Source organism: Lepidochelys olivacea, assembly GCF_965140295.1.
Source record: "Lepidochelys olivacea isolate rLepOli2 genome assembly, chromosome: 1".
NCBI lineage: Eukaryota > Metazoa > Chordata > Testudines > Cheloniidae > Lepidochelys > Lepidochelys olivacea.
Window position 1 is genome coordinate 350,511,484 of NC_140411.1, and position 19,731 is coordinate 350,531,214.

A 19,731-nucleotide genomic window follows, 5' to 3' on the forward strand; every position below is an offset into this window, starting at 1 on the left:
AGAACTAGCCATGATCCCACCAAGATCTCTTCCTTGAGTGGTAACAGCTAATTTAGAACCCGCCATTAGATACGTGTAGGTGGGATTATGTTTTCCCATGTGCATTACTTTGCACTTATCAGTGTTGAATTTCATCTGCCAGTTTGTTGCCCATCACCCAGTTTTGTGAGAACCCTTTGTAACTCATTGCAATCTGCTTTGGACTTAACTATCTCGAGTAATTTTGTATCGCCTGCAAACTTTGCCACTTCACTGTTTGCTCCCTTTTCCAGATCATCAATGAATATGTTGAACAGCACAGGTCCCTGTACAGACCTCTGGGGGACCCCACTATTTCCCTCTCTCCAGACCATTTATTCCTACCCTTTGTTTCCTATCTCTTAGCCCGTTACTGTTCTAGGAGAGGACCTTCTCTTATCCCAGGACAACTTAATTTCCTTAAGTGCCTTTGGTGAGGGGCCTTGTCAAAAGGTTTTCTAAAAAACCATGTACACTATATCCCCTGGATCCCCCATACCCACATGATCATTGATTCCCTCAACAAATTTGAATAGTTTAGTGCTTGGGCAGGACGCTGGAGCTACCCAAATGTCTGAGAGCTGCAGGGGTCACAGAGGCAATGAGTAAGCTCTCAAAGATGAGCAAGTCAAAGGGATACCAGGCCGTGGAATTGATCGCTGACCCAAAGCATTCTCTTAAAACCAAGAGAAACTGACATCTATTCCAAATGATGGACCTCGCTACCCAAATGGCAGAGCAGCATCTTCACTCAATGCCTTGTAATCAGACACCTCCATTGCTTGAGATAACGGGAGCACCCAAGCAATCCACTTGCAGAGAGTTCTATCAGACATCAAGGCCAACATTTTCAAACATGGAGGCTCTCAAATTCCCATCTCAACATGGGACGTTATTTTCAGAGGGGCTGAGTCATCACAGCTCCCACTGAGTCAACCTCTCGGAGAAGCCAAGTCACAGGCATCAATCCTTTCACAGTCACAGAATCCGGGGCCACCTGTGCCAAGGCAGAGACTCCAGGTTAAACAATCAGTGCTTCGGTTTTCAGGACAATCACAGGGACAATCTGCGTTGTAAATGACAGGGATTGGGTCAGTAGCTAGCTGACTGGCCAAGTGACTGGAATCGTGTGGCCTAGCTGTCGGAGCTCTGGAACAACTCAGGTCTAACCCTGGCAGCTGCAGGCTCCCTCTGTGACTTGTAAATGGAAGATCAGTCTTTCCTCACAGGAGCGGGATGCGTGCATACGGGGCTATATCATTTATAAGTATTATTCCCGTTAGTTGATGCTTTGTGGTCTTGCTCATCTGTAAGAGCTTTTCCACTCGTTGCCTCAGTGACCCAAAGTGCAGGGGCTGACAGCAGGGGGCAGGTTGATTCTAAGTTTACCTTTAACGCTTACATAACAAAGGAGGATTTTAGATTGGCCCCTGGGTTTTACCAGCGGAGATCCTGCAAGTACCACAGAGCACTCTCAGCACAAGAAGCACCATGGCAGACTCCTGGGCCGCTGGCTTTAGTGGAGGTACTAATTCTTTGTAAGGGACACCTCTGGCAGCCCTTGTAGAACAATGCAGATGATCGCTGCATTTGGGGTCAGGAAGGATTTCCCCCCAGGTCAAATTGGCAGAGCCCCTGGGGGGTTTCACCTTCCTCTGCAGCCCGGGGCGCTTGTTGATTTCAATTAAAGTATATAGTGGATTCAAGGTAGCTTGAAGCCTTTAAACCATGATGTGAGGACTTCAGTAACTCAGCCAGAGGTTATGGGTCTATTACAGGAGGGGGCGGCTGAGGTTCTGTGGCCTGCGATGTGCAGGAGGTCAGACTAGATGACCACGATGGTCCCTTCTGGCTTAAAAAGTCTCTGACGATTGAGCGGACAGTCATACAGAACAGCCCAATGGCTGGCCCTAGATAGGTGCGTGGGGGTGACTCATGGTAACACCTGTGTGAACAAGGGCATCCTGCCAACAGGGAGTTCACTCACCTAGTCACCTCCTTGTGAAAGTCCGTAAGTTGTTTGTGCGTCACTTGGATGGCTCCCCCGGTTGTTTCCTTTGGTAAACCCTTCAGTGAATTCTCTAGCCAGCGACAAAATGTCTGGAGAGGGAGGGAGGAAGGAAAAAGTTAAACATTTTATTGCTGTAAAAAGAAATCTAGACCAAGTTTGGGTTCAGGTGCTGGCAGGCCCTGCATCCCCAGGCAGCGTTGCTAGTCAGCCTGTTAGGAAAGAGGGCCTATTTTTAAGTTTCATTTTTACGCGTTGTCTTTGTACAGCCGGAATGAATCATTCCAAGCAACTACTAAACCCTGCTTGTGCCCAGATACTGCTCGGAATGATTCACAACCCAGCAGGGACAGATTCAGCTCGGGTTGAGCAAGGACTGCGTTTTGTTGCAGCGGCTATCAGCCCATAGGCACCTCAAGAGCGCAATCTTCCTGTGCTGGCTGAGAACTGAGAACCCACTTTGGAGGGAGGGTGGGGAGACAGGATCGGCGGTAAGTCTTGAAGCAGGAAGGAGTAGGAACGAAGTAGAGAGAGGGACAAGCCAGCTAGCAAGAATCACAGAGCTAAAAGCGCTGGGATTGGAGCACTTGAGGGAGGTGGAGTAGGGGGTGGGTGCTAATCTTCACCGCTGTAATTGAAGAGGAGATGCGATTTTTTTTTATTCAGGCTGGTGAAATTGACCCTGGATGTTCTGACAGCTACTAATCGCTTGCCCCACCTTTCGTTCGATCCCATCCCCTGAATCCCCCGGGCAGGCCAGTTTCTCCCCGTGCCAACACCGGGCTCAAGGCAGTCCTGCGTTAGACTTCTACTACATTTTCTTTCCAGGGGCTGCCCGGCCAACCGTACCGGCCTGTCGATCTGCATGATCTCCCAGAGCACCTCGGCTACGTCGGGCAGGGTGTAGGGCGGCAGGCAGAAGCAGCAGGTGTGCAGCAGCTGGCTCACGAGCTGCTGGCCCAGCTGGTTCATCACTTGCCCGATCAGCTCCTTCCGCAGTTCGAAGTCCTCCTCGTGCTGCAGAGGGAAGAGGGGCCGCGTGAGCAGTGCCCAGCATGGTGGCCTGGGGCACATTTCCACCTCTGCATCCCTTCCCACCTCCCAGCGCTATTTGCTCATCGAGGCCGAACTCGCTGCAGTGACCGACGCGCCGGAAAGGTAGCACCCTGGGTTCCGGTGCTGCCCGCTGGCACCGAGCAACCTGGCATAGGCAGGGCACGAACACCGGCACCAACTGCCCTATGGCCCCAGCAAGCAACAACCGGCCTTTTGTTGCACGTGGCCTGAGTGAGAGCCAGGAACCAGGCTCCTGGGGCAAGGGGCCAAGAGGAGAGACCAGGGCAGCGGCGGTTCACCCTTAGGAAGGCATTTCCTCCAGCAGAGCACTACGTGAGCGACGCTGCTGGTCTGGTTAACCTGGGAACAGCACTGCAGGCTAAGGCTCCCCATGGGCAGGTGGGAGTCCAAATCTCACCTGGCTTTGAATGGTTCATCTGTCAGCTGCAATTCCAAGAGCAACACAGATAAATGCAACAAGCAAAGCAACACCCAAACCAGCCAGCCTCTCTCTCAGGTGGGGGTAAAGCTCAGCTTCCCCGAGCCGACTGGGCAGGGCCGTATGTGACCCCACCACTAGGAGAAGAAACGCTGGAATCACTCACGTCATTGGCCACCCCGGTGTGGACAAGGTCACGCAGGAATTTCATGACGCTGCAGTTTGCGTCCCGATGGTCCAGGGTGGTGGAGGCGATGGCCCACTGCAGGATGGGAATGATCACCTGGCTGCGGAGCAAGGTGATTGGGCTGCGCTGGATGAACCTGGGCAGGGCAGAGAGAGATCAGGGCGCGATCAGTGAGGTGTGAGCTAGAAGGCAGTTTTGCTTGGCAGGCTGGTTTGGACGGACGCCCCAAGGACACAGCCGCAGTGGGGTTCAGAGGAACGTTCCCTTCCCTCCAGCGCTAGTCAGAGCAAGACCCCGGAGCCTCCAGCTCCCACCGCCCTCCTGATTCACAGGCCAGCCCCAGAAGGCAACTTCCTGACTGCAAGCTGTACTGCACTGCCCCCTGCTGGAGACTAAGTTATCCTCCATGCCGACGGCTGGAACTCGAGGAACCGGGGAAAGTCCCGACCACTTCCAAATCCAAGGTCACGCTGTGCTGCAGCCAAAGCACCTACGGCAGCTACCGAGGCGCCTGGGCTGGCAGGGGACTCTGGGGGACGTGCATGTGCTGCGAGGGTGGCTTTCTTGTGACAGTTATTGACGAGCCTCGATTCGTGGGTGCAGTGGGCAGGCCGTTCTGATAGGATTGTGAACATTAACCTAAGGGTACCAGGGGTGGGGGGGTTGCCATTTGTACAGCTTATAAATCCAAAGGAAGAGAGGGAATTAAAGATGGAAGCTCCCTCTGCCTGGGAAGCACTCAACCGCCCACTGAGTAAGGAGCAGAACCAGCCAGACGTAAAGGAGCAATCCCGTGTTTAGGCGGAGTGGTTACCTGGTGGCTAGCCGGAAGAGGTCGTCCACGGTGTCTGGGTGGTTCTGAAGGCCATTCTGCTGCTCTAGGAGCTGGAAGGTAGGCAAGCACAGTGCCTAGGAGAAGGGGTAAGGGGACTGGTTAATTAAATTAACGTACTCCATGATCTCTAGAGATGGCATGCGACACTGAGTCTGTCATAGATTCATAGATATTAAGGTCAGAAGGGACCATTATGATCATCTAATCTGACCTCCTGCACAACGCAGGCCACAGAATCACACCCACCCACTCCTGTGAAAAACCTCTCACCTATGTCTGTGCTACTGAATTCCTCAAATTGTGGTTTAAAGACTTCAAGGAGCAGAGAATCCTCCAGCAAGTGACCCGTGACCCATGCTACAGAGGAAGGCGAACAACCTCCAGGGCCTCTTCCAATCTGCCCTGGAAGAAAATTCCTTCACGACCCCAAATATGGTGATCAGCTACACCCTGAGCATGCGGGCAAGATTCATCAAATCTCAAATCTCCAATAGCCAATGAAGATAGCTTCTGGAATCCAGTTAACATGATATGAAAGGAGTCACAAATGAATACATATCAGTGTACTGAGGCAGTTGAATAAGCTACACTCTGGCTTTTTACATGGTGGGAAAAAGTACATGAGGAAACCCTAGTTAAGCTAGCCAATAAATTCCATTACCCTTTCTCCCACTTAAGTATACAGGCCATCAGTTATGACATGGAAATGAGGAATTCACATTTCAATTTGTCCTCAGGGTGTAGGCAGAGAAAGGAGGGAAGACGAGACAAGGGGGCAGAGGGAAGAAGAGAGAGGGGGCATGCTCACTTTGCAGCATGCAGGCTTTTCGGATTACAATGGGGCACTGTTGCGGGGGTGTCTGGTGGTTTACAGAAGTCTGAGCTCCTAGATCCAGGTGGAAGCAAAACCGCGGAGGCAGAGCACCTGGTCGCTTAACTCTCTCCCAATTTTCCTGGTCTCCCTGAATCATTCAGACTCACCCACGCAGCCAGGAGTAATACCGCCCACACGCTTACAAATCGCCTTGCATTTATGGGGCTCAAATCACTTTACAAACATTAACTTAGCCTCAGGGCCCCGGGGAGGCAGGAATCAGTCTCCCCGTTTTAGAGACAGGAAACCTGTCCAAGGTCAAACAGTTCTGGGACACACCCAGGTGTCCTGACTCCAGCTGTGGGGCCTAAGCCATAGGACGGTCCCTTCCATGCCCGTACACAAGCAGTGCATTAGCTGGGAGGAGCAGTGAGGGTCCAGTGATGGGGCTCCATGAGCGGCCGGGGTCCCCACAAACCAGTGAGGTGTAGCTGGCGGAGCCCTGACTTCTTGGCCGCTCGCTAGCCAGCAGGTGCCAGAGATGCAGAATGGAGACAGCCAGGCTTAACCTTCACCCAGTGCTGGGAACGCATAATGCCCCAAGCACGCAGATGCTGTGTCTGAGCCAGTCACAGCTTGGGCAGTGCCTAGATCAGGGAGCGAGCTGCGCTTTTAGAAGGAACGTTATGGGTTCAGAAGCACCATCAGTTCCTTATCCCCTTCCTCCCACCGCCCCCCCACTGGGTGTTTTGATTTCCTGTGCTGGATCCATGTTTATTTACCAGCACAGGGGGCCCACGCTGGGAACCAGCACCACATCAAGGAATTTCAGGTGGGGCAGGGGCTGGTTTGGGTTTCACTGACCGGGCATTTGGCACAGTGCAGCAATCCCTGCCACTGGCACTAACCACAGCAATCGACACGAGAGAAGAGGGCATTTAAACAAAGCGTTCCTCTTTTTGGCTGTTTACACAGCTGCCGTCTGGGCGGGAGACGTGCCCCATATCAGGTCGGGACCACTGTGAACATCAGACAAAGGTCATACGGAAGCACCCTGGGGAAAGCCACAGCAAGCTCGGTCCAGCGTCCTCATCTGCACCAAGGGATGCGGCTGCACCAGCTGCTGAACAGGGGCGAGTCCCAAGGGCAGCCCAGCGGAAATATTATCTAGAACATCTGAGCGACTTAGGAGCTGAAGACCCATTTTCAAAAGCGACACTTGGAAGATGAACTCCCATCGGCTTTCAGTGAGAAACGCACGGAGGGGAAAAAAGGCATCAAAAAGCTGAAGCCTAGTGGGACGGCAGGGAGTGGGTACCGTTTATACACATAACTGGATGTGCCTTCATGACACCTACCTGCAGCATGTCCAGCAGCCCCTGCCGGCAGCCTTCCTCCATCCCGTACTCGTCCACCAGGATGCTGCCAAGGTACAGGAAGCAGGAGTGCTGGTGTGCCTGGTACACGTTCACCATCTGCCAAGGACACAGCAAACTTACTCCAGCTCATGTTCCGCTCCAAGACACGCGGCCGACGTCAGCTGGCCCCAGCCAGGAGCTCGACAGAGCAGATGTGTGTCCTACCACCAGGAAGCCCATGGCCTGGCCAGGTTTCCAGTCCCCAGTGGCGATTCGCGTGCAGTACAGGAGAAATTCTCCCCTATAAAGGGCCAGCTTGGCCCGATTCCCCAGTCTCCGCCCTGACAGAGGCCTATCCCTGAGGCTTCAATGGAGGGTGGCTGCCCGGGCCCATTCCCGTACTTAGCTGTCCCTGGAGAGCGGGGGGCTTCCCGTCCAACCGCTGTTGACAACCAACAGTTGCCCAGAAGTAGGGCTGGTTTCCCATGTCATTAGAGCAGCCGCATGTGTACTCATGAAGCCAGCACGGCTTCCTCTTACGTCGCACCTGGCTTCGGTATTTATAAAGCAGTAACCACGAGAGTCTCCCCCAGCTCAGAGTTACCTGTGCACCGTGACCTGTTTACAGGTATTCCAAGTGTCACACAGACTTTTAACCGTCCCAGACCTCCCAGCCTCCTGGGGGCTGTAAATCTCACCCAGGGGCTCAGCCACCTGACCAGTTGTGAGATTTCGCTTTCTGCGCACACCGATTCAAGACACCCCGACCGGGCGAGACGCTCCCCCACCACGTGTCTCCCCCGGGCGCGCTCACCTGCGTGACCAGCGGCTGCAGCAGGGCCGCAGACCCTTTGCCGACACAGCGGACAGCAAAGCGCAAGCACCGGCAGCAGCGTTCCACAATGCGGTTGTCGGCACGATGTTTGTTCAGGGTCTCCGACAGGACCGGCCAGATCTGAGTGAGCACAACAGGGAGGGCTCAAGGTACTCGGGAGGGACCCCACAACCACCCCAGTGACTACGATACTCTGTGTCCCGACAGTCCCCAGCTGCTGGCAAGACACCCCCTCAGGTACACCACCCAACTGCCAGGCAACCGAAGCTGCGGGCACCTCCTGGATGGAAGGAGTCCTTCCCGCGCATCCAGTGACCCCGGCTCTCACACAGCCATGGATCTCAAAGCACTCGACAAAGAAGGGGCTACAACGTTTTACTCAAGGTTTGCCTTAATTCCTCTATTTACCAAGGAAAGGAGTGAAAGCAACTAGGATACAAGCCCATTGATTCTTCATGCCCAATTTCCCCCTCCCAGCAGTTCTACAGCAGCCTCTCCTCTGATTACAGGGACAAGCCAGCAGTGACTGTACGTGGGGATCATTCCTGCTCACCAGCCCAAAGCCAAAGCTACACCTGTGGAGACCAGATCTGCCCCGAGCATTCAGTGACGGGGACACACCCCAATTCCTGGCTAGACGCGTACGGAGAAGGATGGCCCCAGGCCTGGCACCGATGTTCACTTACTTCCTGTATGACTTTTTGGCACGGATGGGTCTGGCCATTTTCTACAATGGGGTTGGTATGCCTGGGAAAAGCAACAAAAGGGTCAAGTGCCTTTTTAAACACGAGCTATTCTGTGTTAACTCAGTGCTGGTGAAACACACCTGGGTGACAGCCCTGACCACCGAGGGCCTCCATTCCCCCCCAGCACACGTACTGCATAAACACAAACAGAATACGCTTCCCACATCTGGAGACACGACCTGGGAGTGGGGGAGGGGAATTTAATCTCTTTAGCCCCTCTGACGAGAGGACAGACAAGAGGGTCACCTTGGGGGCTGGTTCTGGGGCTGCAGACCCATTACGTACTGGACTCCAGCACATTTCCCAGCCAGAAGAGTCACTACTGATAAGGCTGTACTTTATTGCCTGGTTTCCGGTTCGAGGCAGGGCATTACACACAGTAACTATGGCATGGGGTACACAGGAGCCCACCTGGCCCTCTCCACAGCAGAGAAAGTTACTTATCCTATAGTAACCAGAGGGCCTTCGAGATGCGTGGTCCCTATCTGTAGTCCACTGTGCGTACGCATGCGCGCCACACACTCAAACGGAGAATTCTGGAAAGCAGCTTCCATTGGTCCACGCAGGTGCCATTGTCTCCTCGTTCCTCCAGCTGAGGAGATATAGGGCGGGGCGCCCTGACCGCCTTTCCAGTTCCTTCTCTGCAGCTAATTCAAGACTGCTCGGAAGCAGAGGGGAAGGATGTGGAGGTAGACTACAGACAGGGACCACACATCTCAAAGAACCTCCAGTTACCCAAACGCAGCGGTTCTCAAACTTTTGTACGGGTGACCCCTTTCACATAGCACGCCTCTGAGTGCGACCCCCCTTATAAATTAAAAACACTTTTTTATATATTTAACACCATTATAAATGCTGGAGGCGAAGTGGGGTTTGGGGTGGAGGTTGGCAGCTCGCGACCCCCCCATGTAATAACCTCGCGACTCCCTGTGGAGTCCCCACCCCCAGTTTGAGAACCTCTGCTCTAAGGTAAGTAACTTTCTCTTCTTTAAGTGCTGGTCCTGATCTGTATTCCACTGGCAGCGACTGACCAGCAGGACTCAAGGCAGATGGGGGGCCTGCGGATGCAGACAGCAGAGCTGTTTCAGGGAATGCTGTCCCCAAGCAGGCGTCAGCGGAGGAGTCCTGCACTGAAGCATGTCTTGGGAGCGTGCGGAAGGAACTCCATGCAGCTGCTTTGCAAACGTCAAACAGAGTCACTTCTTGAAGCGATGCCATTGACGTGGCTTGCGTTCTTGTCGAATACGCCTCACCCCAGGTGGGGGAGGAAGATTAGATAGCCGAGAGAGTAAGATACAGCCAGAGATCCATTTGGAGATCCTCAGAAGATACTGCTTGACCTGGGACTCTTCCCGCTACAGCGATAAACAGCCTAGGAGATTTTTTGACTGGCTTTGTCCTTGTGCAGGTAGAAAGACAAGGCTTGTTGATGGGATGGAGTCTTCTTCAGATGTGTGGTGTTTTGGAAGAGACACAGTTAAGTGGCCTGACTGGTTCAGGTGAAACAAACTGCTTTGGGGGGTGAGTTTAGAATGTAAAACACAATGAAATGGTCTCTACGGAACACGGTGTAAGGAGGATTCACCATCAGTGCTCCGAGCTCACCCACCTTCCTGGCTGAGGTGACGGCTACCAGGAATGCAACTTTCATGGGAAGGACAGACATGGAACAAGTAGCGAGGGGCTCAAAGGGAGGCCTAGTGAGGACCCAAAGAACAAAGTTTAAGTCCCATTGAGGAACAGGTTTCCTTACTGGCAGAAAGGTTTGGATTAGACCCTTCCAGAATCTGGTACTCAGTGGGTGAGTGAAAATTGAGCAACCAGCAGAAGGTGGGTGAAACGCCCTGATTGCTGCCAGGTGGACACAAAGAATTGATGGGAAAAGACCCACTGTGTTGAGAGAAAGAAGATAGTCCAGAATACGGGGAATACCCGGAGCTTCTGGGCATTAAGTTTTTATTGCACCCAGATAAAGAAATGCTTCCCCTTGCTACGCACCGTTTTCTAGAGGAATCTTTTCACCTGTTGGTAAGGATTGTTTGCCCGGCTTCTGAGCATGAACGTTCTAGAGTTTGAGCCCAACCAAAAACCACGCCCTGAGATGGGAGTGCTTATGGGTTGGGGTGCTTGGGGCAGATCAGAAAGGACCAGATGATGACATGTGTAGGAGACTCGGGAACCACAACTGTCTGAGCCAGTTGGGACTGATGAGAGTGTCTTGTCCAGACGAATGTTCTGTAAGACTCGATGTGGGAGTGGTAAGGGAAGGAAGGCAGAATTCAGATGGTCTGACCACAGAAGGAGAGCGCTGCCCTGAGAGCAATGTCCTAGGCCTCGTCTGGAGCAGTGTACGTTGCACTTTGTTTGTCAGAGGCAAAGAGACCGTGTGGAGGTTCCCCATCAAGCAAAACTACTGTTTACCACGGAGGCATGGTTGATAGCAAAGTGTCTGCTGAAGGAGTCCACCAGCAGATTTTGATTTCCTGGACGGTGAACTGCTGACAGGGTGATATCATTGCTGATGTACCAATCTCACAGAGTGACCACTTCAGCACACAGGGGAATGGATCCCACTCCTCCCTGCTTGTTGATGTAAAAGACGGTCGTCGTCATATTGCCTGACACTACGAGGACTTGGGGACCTGAATGAATGTGAGAAAGGGTTGGGCTGCTCTCAAGTTCCAGAATATCGCTGTGCATCCTGGTGTCTCAGGATGTCCAAATGCCTTGCGCTGTCTGGCTGTCCACGTGAGCTCCCCAGCTTAAAAGGGAGGCATCTATAGTGACTGTCTGGTGAGAGGGGAAGGAAGGGAACGCCCATGCATGCCTGGTGGGGATACTTCCACCACAGTGGAGATGACGTTACTTTAGTGGGAAGAGTTCCTATGGCGTTCATGGACTGTTGGTTTGGGGAGTACGCTGTTCTGAGCCATGGCTGAAGGCAATGAAGATGGAGTATGGCAAATGGTGCGATAAGCACAGATGAAGCCATGTGCTGCAGGATGGAAAGACATTCTGATTGCTGTTTGAGGGTGGTTCACGACCTGTTCTATGAGGTCCTTCATCGCTTGGAATCTGTGCACTGGCAGATAAGCCCTTGCCATGACTGACTTTAGGGAAGCTCCGATGAAGTCTACAGTTTGCACTGCAGTGACGACAGACTTTTCTGAGTTCATGCCGACCCCTAGGGAAGACAGGAGTTAGAGCACTGGTGAAGTCGACTCATAAGCATCTTGATATGTCTTGGCAATGAGACAGAGATAGGGGAAGATGGTGAAGCTGTGACACCTCATATGGGCTGCTACTACCAAAAAGAACTTGTCAGAGACCCTAAGGGCAGTAGCAAGACCAAATGGGAGCGCTCGGTGTTGAAAATGGTCAGGGGCCACCATGAACTTAAGACAATATCTGAGTGGGATGAATGTCCACGTGAAAATACGTGCCCTTCATATCAAGAGTTGTAAACCACATGCCCTTTTCCAGGAATGGGATCACAGATGCCAGTGTGACCATGCAAAATTTCAGTCTGTGAATAGAAGAGGCTGAGATGACACAGACTGAGGATAGGTCTCCAGCCCCCCTTCTTTTTTGGTATCCCGAAAGCATGAAGCCATGATTCACAGTGCTGCACCTACTGCTGATTGAGCAGTGGGCCTGGCAACCAACTTGCCTTCCTCAACGAGAGCTCGTAACGGAGCTCCATCTTGTTGTGGAAGCTTGTCCAAGTCCATGAATTTGGAATAGTTCAGGTAATCATACTTTGGCAACAGTACTTGGTAACTGGCTATTCTGAACTGAAGGCTAATAGAAAGGAAGACCTTCCTTCCCAATAAAATCAATGCATTTACCCTCTGTATTGACTGGAGTAGGTCTAGGATGCTGCTGTCTAGATATCTCCATGGCAGTCTGGACAACCAAAGAGTTAGGCACAGGATGAGAAAATAAATTCCACCCCTTTGGCTGGGACAATATGGTGTTTTTCTGCCCTCTTCGGAAGGGGTAAAAGTGACTGAGGTATGCCAGACTGTTCTAGCTCATTCGTTAACAGGAAGTGCTATTCAGCTGGATCCAGACGTTTGGAGAACTTCCAGAAGTTTACATTAAGGATCCTAAACTTCCTCCAGGGAGATCTGTAGCTCCTCTGTAACCTTACACAACAATTCCTGGAACTGCTTGCTGGAGGGATGGGTATCAGAGTGACTGCTTCATCCAGAGATAAGGACGGTCTCCATTGGTACCACCGGATCCTGCTCATAAACTTGCTCTTCCATGGGGCCAGAGGAAGCTCTGTCTGTCCTCTTGCAGAGGAGGGATGGACTGACTCCCTCATGGATCATGTCGACTCTGGAAGATGGTCCAGGTCCCTGGGACTCCAGAACAGACAGTAGGAGGGGTCAAATGGGGGGTTGTGGAGGTCCCCAGGGCATGGGGTACCAATGGTTCTGAGGTAGGTAATGAGATAGGCGCTGGTTCCAGGCTGGCCTGGGTCCTTTGTCTGGGAAGGCGTGCACTGGAGGAAGTGATGTCGGTTCCTTGGGTAATTCAGTCTCCCAAGGGGAAAAAAAAAGCCAATTCTGAATCCATTGGCCAAACCGACGGTTCCGCAGAAGGGAAAAGACGCCTGGACAATGGAATGGGAGACAGACTCCTCCGACAAACTGCATCTCCTGGTAGAGTCAACGCCTCCCTCATGAGGGAAGGACCTTATGGTGATGGAGACTGGAGATCAGGGAGACCAAAAATGTCAGATGTAGCGCAAGATTCTGTTCGCCCCAGAATAGGAGGTGGTCCGTCTGCCTGAACCAACGGAGCCGGAGGAGTTAGTTTGTGCCACAGTCGGGTGAGGCAGTACTGTTGGTGGTTGAGACTCTCTATGGTTGCCTTTTGCCAGTGCCAGAGGCATTGTTGCCAGCAGAGTGGTCTGGTGCCAATGGAGCCCTGGGTTTGTGGCCCTTTTTGTCATGTCCCCGAGCCGACTCATGGCACAGGCTGAGCAGAAAGACTTGCTTGACTTAGCAGGGTTGTATCTGGCTGCTTTGAAGTGGATTTAGAGGAGAATTTGCTCTTGTGCTTATGAGAGCACTCCCGGCCCACCTGACAAGGAGTTCATTCCCTCGCTCCTAAGTCTGACTTCACGGCATGAAATGCACTCCTTGATGAGTCAGGCCAATGTATGGGGTGTCCCCAAGCTGGGGCCTGACTGCAGCCTCATGACCTTCTCCATTAAGTGCTTCTTCAGAGGAAGTTTCCACTCCTCACAGGTATGACTGAGGAAAGAGCAGCAGACAGTAAACCTTGCTGCAACGTGAGCTTCCCCCAAGGATACTAAGATATGTATGCCTGTGACAATGGACGCAGCTCAGTGAATGGTGGGACTTTCCATTCCCCACTCGGCTGGACAAAGACACTCCCTCTGAGCTACATCTTTATACCCTGATACAAACAAGTTAGTTACGGTCCCTCTGACATAGTTAGTTACTGCCCCCTGACGTGGCTAGTTATCACCCATCACCTTGTACATGTTGGTTTAAAACAAACATTTTTATTACGTACTGTTATCCTGACCTTATCTTTCAGGAGGGGTCAGTGTGTTCCTTTTATCCTTGGGGAATGTTTTTGAACCATCCTTGATATTGGGCTGTGTTTGCGTGAGCACTCTGTGTGTAGTACTTCTTAGGAATGTGAATTTCTGCAATATCAGCCCTGTTCTTGCCAGATTCTGTGAGCAGGTCCTGCCTCATACCAGGCCTATGATAAAAGGGCTTATGTCTCAGGCTCTCTTCCTACTACAAGAAGGAACTTGAGAGGCGGTTGGTTTGTTTTGCCCTTTATCTCCTGGGTTGGAAGCACAGGACAGCGAGGGCCCATGTGTAGATCAATGGACACTGCTTTCAGGAACTCTGACAGCAGGCGCCTGGATACATGCATACCCACAGTGGAATAACATAGGGCGAGTGCACTTGAAGAAGAACGTATCGTTTTTACAGACCTTTGTAAATGAGAACCTCTGGCTGGTTCAGGGATTTTAAGTTGATCTAGAGAGATCAGCAGGCCCCTCCCAGCCCCCAGCAAGACAGTCTTACTCAGGAGCTCCCAACAAAGCCTGCATTAGTCCCCACCTCTCTTACCTAAATATGACAGCCAGTCGATCTAGGGGCACAGTGGGGTCTGAAGACAGGCCATTGCTCGGCTCCTGAGACAGCAGCTGGAGAAACAAGCAAAATTAGCTGAGATTTCAGTGACCATACGGAGCTCCGTTCTGAATGGCTGTTGTCCCGAGAACACAAAGTAAACTGACAGGTTTCAGAGTAACAGCCGTGTTAGTCTGTATTCGCAAAAAGAAAAGGAGTACTTGTGGCACCTTAGAGACTAACCAATTTATTTGAGCATAAGCTTTCGTGAGCTACAGCTCACTTCATCGGATGCATACTGTGGAAAGTACACAAGATCTTTTTATACACACAAAGCATGAAAAAATGGGTGTTTACCACTACAAAAGGTTTTCTCTCCTCCCACCCCACTCTCCTGCTGGTAATAGCTTATCTAAAGTGATCACTCTCCTTACAATGTGTATGATAATCAAGTTGAGCCATTTCCAGCACAAATCCAGGGTTTAACAAGAACGTGGTGGGGGACGGGACAAGGGGAAATAGGTTACCTTGCATAATGACTTATGGGGGAGAGAAAACCTTTTGTAGTGGTAAACACCCATTTTTTCATGCTTTGTGTGTATAAAAAGATCTTGTGTATTTTCCACAGTATGCATCCGATGAAGTGAGCTGTAGCTCACGAAAGCTTATGCTCAAATAAATTGGTTAGTCTCTAAGGTGCCACAAGTACTCCTTTTCTTTTTACAAAGTAAACTGTGCCTCTTTCACACCTCACAAGCAATGTTCATGTCTCAGACTCCCCATGTTCTGGCCAATGCAGAGCAGAAGACTCTTCTGTTCGTAGACAGAAGTGGGGAGTATCACACTATGAGCCTGAAGGGAGAGATATGGGACTAGGGCTTGTGAAAAGATTTGAGTGGTGACTAGTCTCAGCTGCACAAGATGGGAAGTTCCTACTACCTACGGCTTTTCCATGGGGCATTCAGAGCTTACTTGACATGGATTTCAGACAGAATGGCAAAGGAGAGCCCTACCAGGAGGAGACAAACTGATCAGCTGGTGAGCACGCCTCACAAGTTACTCACATCAAACTGTACACCACACTTAACTCAGCTTCCACAACAGAGAGGGAGCCATTCAGCCCACAAGGCTCCAAAATGGCAGGTCATTTTAGGAATGACATATGGGAGTATCCCATGCAATCTTACTTAGCTGCCCGTCCCCTCACTTCCCAGCCCTTTCCACTTTTTACCTTCCTTTAGCCAAGACTCCAAATGAAAAGGCATCGTGGGCTACTTATACTTCAGGGATGGGTAAGTGGCCCGTGACCACCATCAACTACACTGTAGGGGTACAGTCCATAGAGACTATAGATTTCAGCATGCAAAGATCCATCTTGATCACAGCAGAGATGAAGCACTGCATGCTGGGAGATACAACATGAGGAGACTAGCTCCATACTGAAGCTGCAATCGGCTACATTTCATGCAAATTGGCTCATGTATTTACAACACTTTCAAGCGTTCTGCAAATCTGGTTCTTACACCTATTTAAGTTACTATGCTCCTCTCTGAATCAGATCCTCAGCTGGTGTCAATCTGTGTAGCTGCACTGACTTCAGCGAGCTACAGCAGCGTATGCCAGCGGAAGTTATGACGCTGTATTTTCAGATCTTGCTTCACGCTGTTGTCGTTCCCACGTTATTTCCCCATGCTCAGAATAGTAAGTTGCTCAGTGCTATGGCACTTGTAGAACACTGCAGCCACAGTGGAAGTTTTCTACTGAGCAACACACAGAAAATTCCTACTACAGACTGGCATAACCAATCCAGCTGCAGAACAAGGCAAAAGTTCTGCAACTGCAGTGCCCCGAAGTACCTTTTTCAGTGCCATCACCTGAACGGCACACAGTTCGCTGAGGCACTCTGCTATCTTTTCCAAGGGTAGCCGGGCAAGAACTAATGCTGTCCCTGGAATGCAAGAGGAAAAGAATTCAGGGAGAAGGTCGAGTGGAAGTTTAGTCAGTTTCAGACACTAAATGAACAAGTTTCCCCACATGGATCCAACTGCAGCAAAATCAATTGAAAATCTCCCTACACACAGCAGGAAAAAACATCTAATAATATCCACATGTCCTGACTGGACATGAAGTTATTACCCGTCAAATAAAACACATTCCTCTGAATATACCACAACTTGGCATTGCTGCTTCATTTGGATCAGACGCTGAAATGGATGTGTGGGATGGAAGACGAAAGATGCCGGCGTGCTGGAGTAAGAGAAGAACCTAGATGAATGAAAAATTTAGCAACCCCACTCAAATCACACTTGTGACCGGAAAAGAAAAGCACGATGCACCATTGAGCTTAGAATAGGCACAAAACATTTCTGTCATAGCACGTCATTATGTAGTAAAAGCTCTTTATATTTCAGCCTAATTGCAATAACCCTGGAAAATTACACACTTTTGGGGGACGGAAAAAAAAAGTAAAACCTTATACTACAGCATTTTAGGGGTCTTACAGTCGGTACAAAATCAAACACCACTTGCATTGCCCCGTCACTGCCCATTGCTGTAAGGGCCCGTGGTAACAACAGCATCTTACCTAAAACGTACTCAGAGCACAAACATAAAATGATATGCAAAATGTGTTAATGCAACATAAAGGGTGCAGTCAGGCACTGGTCAGGAAATGCACAAGTTAAGGTTGCAACAGCAGCAGTCGTTTTAGCCAAGTGTCACTCAGTGCAAGTTTCCTGGCATGTGTTTTACAACGTAAATTGGAAATTGCATATTAAACCAGAAAACATGGACAGCGTTACCTCTCCTTGACATGGCCAATACAATACTGCTGAGGAACCTTCACTTTGCCCTTTCCTAACCATGCAATTCAATGTTCTGGTATCAGAACTCACGAGTATTTAAACTCCCTCAGTGCAATGTGTTGTTTTGTTTAAAGAAAACAAACCCTCCAGGCAGCACAAGTGCTAGGATTGCCTGAAACCCCTTAAAAAGAATGTTAGATGCAAGGTCCTGCAAATCTTTAACGCAAGGCACATTACAGACGCACAAGCAATTAAACAGCTAACGACATACATTGATAAGTACAGTAAAAGCTAGGTTATCCGACACTTTACCAACTGGAAAGCGCTATAAACCGGCATTTCTGATCTTACTGAAAGTCCGGTTTATAGTACAGTTGGTGCAGGGCCGGCAGGTGGCTCGGCTTGCTCGCCCTGCCCCGCCCCAAGCGCTGGCCCCACAGCTCCCATTGGCCAGGAATCGCAGCCAATGGAAGCTGCGGGGGCGGTGCCTGTGGGCGGAGGCAGCGCACAGAGCTGTCAAGCCACACCTCCACCTGCAGGCCAAGAGCTCCCATTGGCATGGTTCCCGGCAAATGGGAGCTCCGGAGCCCGCGCTCGGGGAGTGGTGAGTACACAGAGCCGCCTAGCCATGCCTCTGCCTAGGAGCAGCAGGGACATGTCGCTGCTTCCAGGGAGCCGCCTGAGATGAGCGCCACCTGGATCCGGCACCCCGAATCCCCTCCCATGCCCCAACCCTCTGCCCCAAGCCTTCCTGCACCCAAACTCCCTCCCAGAGCCCACGCCCCTCACCCCTCTCACGCCCCAACCCCGAGCCCCTTCCCAACACCCAAACTCCCTCCCTCTTAGTTAACCAGAAATTTTTTACCTACTGGCACCCTCTATTCCCCCAACATGCTGGATAACAAAGCTTTTACTGTACTTCTGAAAGACAGCTTGCTGCTTGAAGACCTTAATGCAAGTTGATGGCTATTGACATACATTGAAGAATGAACATTAAAAACTGCACGAGTGCAAATCAGTCTGTTTCCAGAAGTACAAAAACTTTTGTTTTCCACTGTGCATGAGCCGAAGCCAGTTTCCATGAACTCAGAACTATTATCAGACTAGCTTCAAATTCGGTCCCATTGGTACTTAAGAATATTTTCATGCTACATGTCAACGTTCTACCAGAGTCACTGAATGAAGTGTGGCAGTAGGTTTTAAAGCAGAAAACCTGTATTTTTCTACTTCTTCTTCAGAGCTGAGCATAACTGAAAAAATTCTGATCCAACTTTCTTTAAAACAAAAACAAACAAAAAAAAAAATCACCTTTGGGCCAAGAATAGGCATGGAAAATTCTGGCCTGAAAGTGATTTGGTCAGAATTCACTGTGATTTGAGAATGTCAACTGAAGTGTGACACTGGGGGCTGTAATACACCCCCTCGGTGACCCTCACAATATCGAGTGCACGTCTGCACTAAGCAGTAAGTCCTGACAGCGGTGTCTGGGCATGTGAGGAAATACCTTTAAGGAGTCCCACAGCAGCCTCTGGAGACAGCATGAAGGAGTCGAGGGAGCGGGCAATCTCCAGCAGGCCGTTAAAGTGCTGAGCCATATGGTCCCGGCATACTGAGCATATATTGTGAATAGCTTTGGCAGCAGCAGAGGCCAGTGACTTTTCACAGAGACCTTTCATCAAGTAACCCAGCACAGGATCTGAGAAGAGAAGAAACCCACAAGGAGACACTGGATTATACAGAGGACTCCCACAGCTTCATTTTCTGCCTCATTTTAAGAGGCACACTGGTTTATCTGTCCCGCATTGACCTTGGAGAGGTCACATTTCCCAGAGGGAAGCCAGCTGAAGTGCAGAGACTGAGCTAGTGTCAACGGCTAGACTCACCCAGGAACTGAGGGTTTCTGTCCACGACTTCACTCATTTCTCCCACCAGCTCGATGCTGGTGTAGCGGACAGCAGTGTGTACGGATTCGGGGAGGCGCACCACCCCCTCCAGCACCTCCACCAGCGTCGGATTGTTCTCCCTGGGGACAGAGGACAGTGGTTACTCAGTATCTGGCACAGTCAGTCCTATTCCCAAGCAAGAAACCGACAGTTTCAGCCTTCAAATAGCAGAATCGATGGAAGTACCAGCTAGATCAAGGAACCATGAGTCGCTACCCTGAGGAGCCTGGATAGAAAGTCTGGACACACCGCCCAGCGGGGGCCAGTATCTTTAACAATAACTGTAACAATACTCAGCACTTAAACGCTATTCAGTCCAAGCTTTACACCGGGGAGCCAGAGCCAGGGGAGAGGACCACCAAGCTCCAGAATACTAGCGGCAAGAAAGAGCAGCAAGCTGAAGAAGAGTGAATGAGAAGAGCCATCTGGTAAGAGCCAGGGTTATGGGGCAAGACAGAGAGGAAAACACTCAGCAAGGAATTCAACGGGCATTCCTGATTAACCCTGAGCGGCACTTGTACTCAGATCATTGTGGGGCTCCTACTTGGATGCACACA

General features: G+C 50.8%; 1 protein-coding gene across 2 annotated transcripts in view; it reads right to left on the reverse strand.

Annotated features, from left to right (window-relative positions):
* The window catches only part of TNPO3 (transportin 3), an 81,995-nt gene that overhangs the window by 4,710 nt on the left and 57,554 nt on the right, over positions 1-19,731 (reverse strand). For both annotated transcript variants that reach the window (XM_084631578.1, XM_084631579.1), the window contains exons 11-21: positions 19,115-19,254; positions 18,736-18,927; positions 16,284-16,375; positions 14,425-14,501; positions 8,237-8,297; positions 7,530-7,670; positions 6,716-6,832; positions 4,523-4,617; positions 3,688-3,844; positions 2,876-3,043; positions 2,006-2,118 (exon numbers count right to left, since the gene is read on the reverse strand). In XM_084631578.1, coding sequence (XP_084487704.1) covers positions 2,006-2,118; positions 2,876-3,043; positions 3,688-3,844; positions 4,523-4,617; positions 6,716-6,832; positions 7,530-7,670; positions 8,237-8,297; positions 14,425-14,501; positions 16,284-16,375; positions 18,736-18,927; positions 19,115-19,254 — 1,353 coding nt within the window. The remainder of the gene's footprint in view (positions 1-2,005; positions 2,119-2,875; positions 3,044-3,687; positions 3,845-4,522; positions 4,618-6,715; positions 6,833-7,529; positions 7,671-8,236; positions 8,298-14,424; positions 14,502-16,283; positions 16,376-18,735; positions 18,928-19,114; positions 19,255-19,731) is intronic.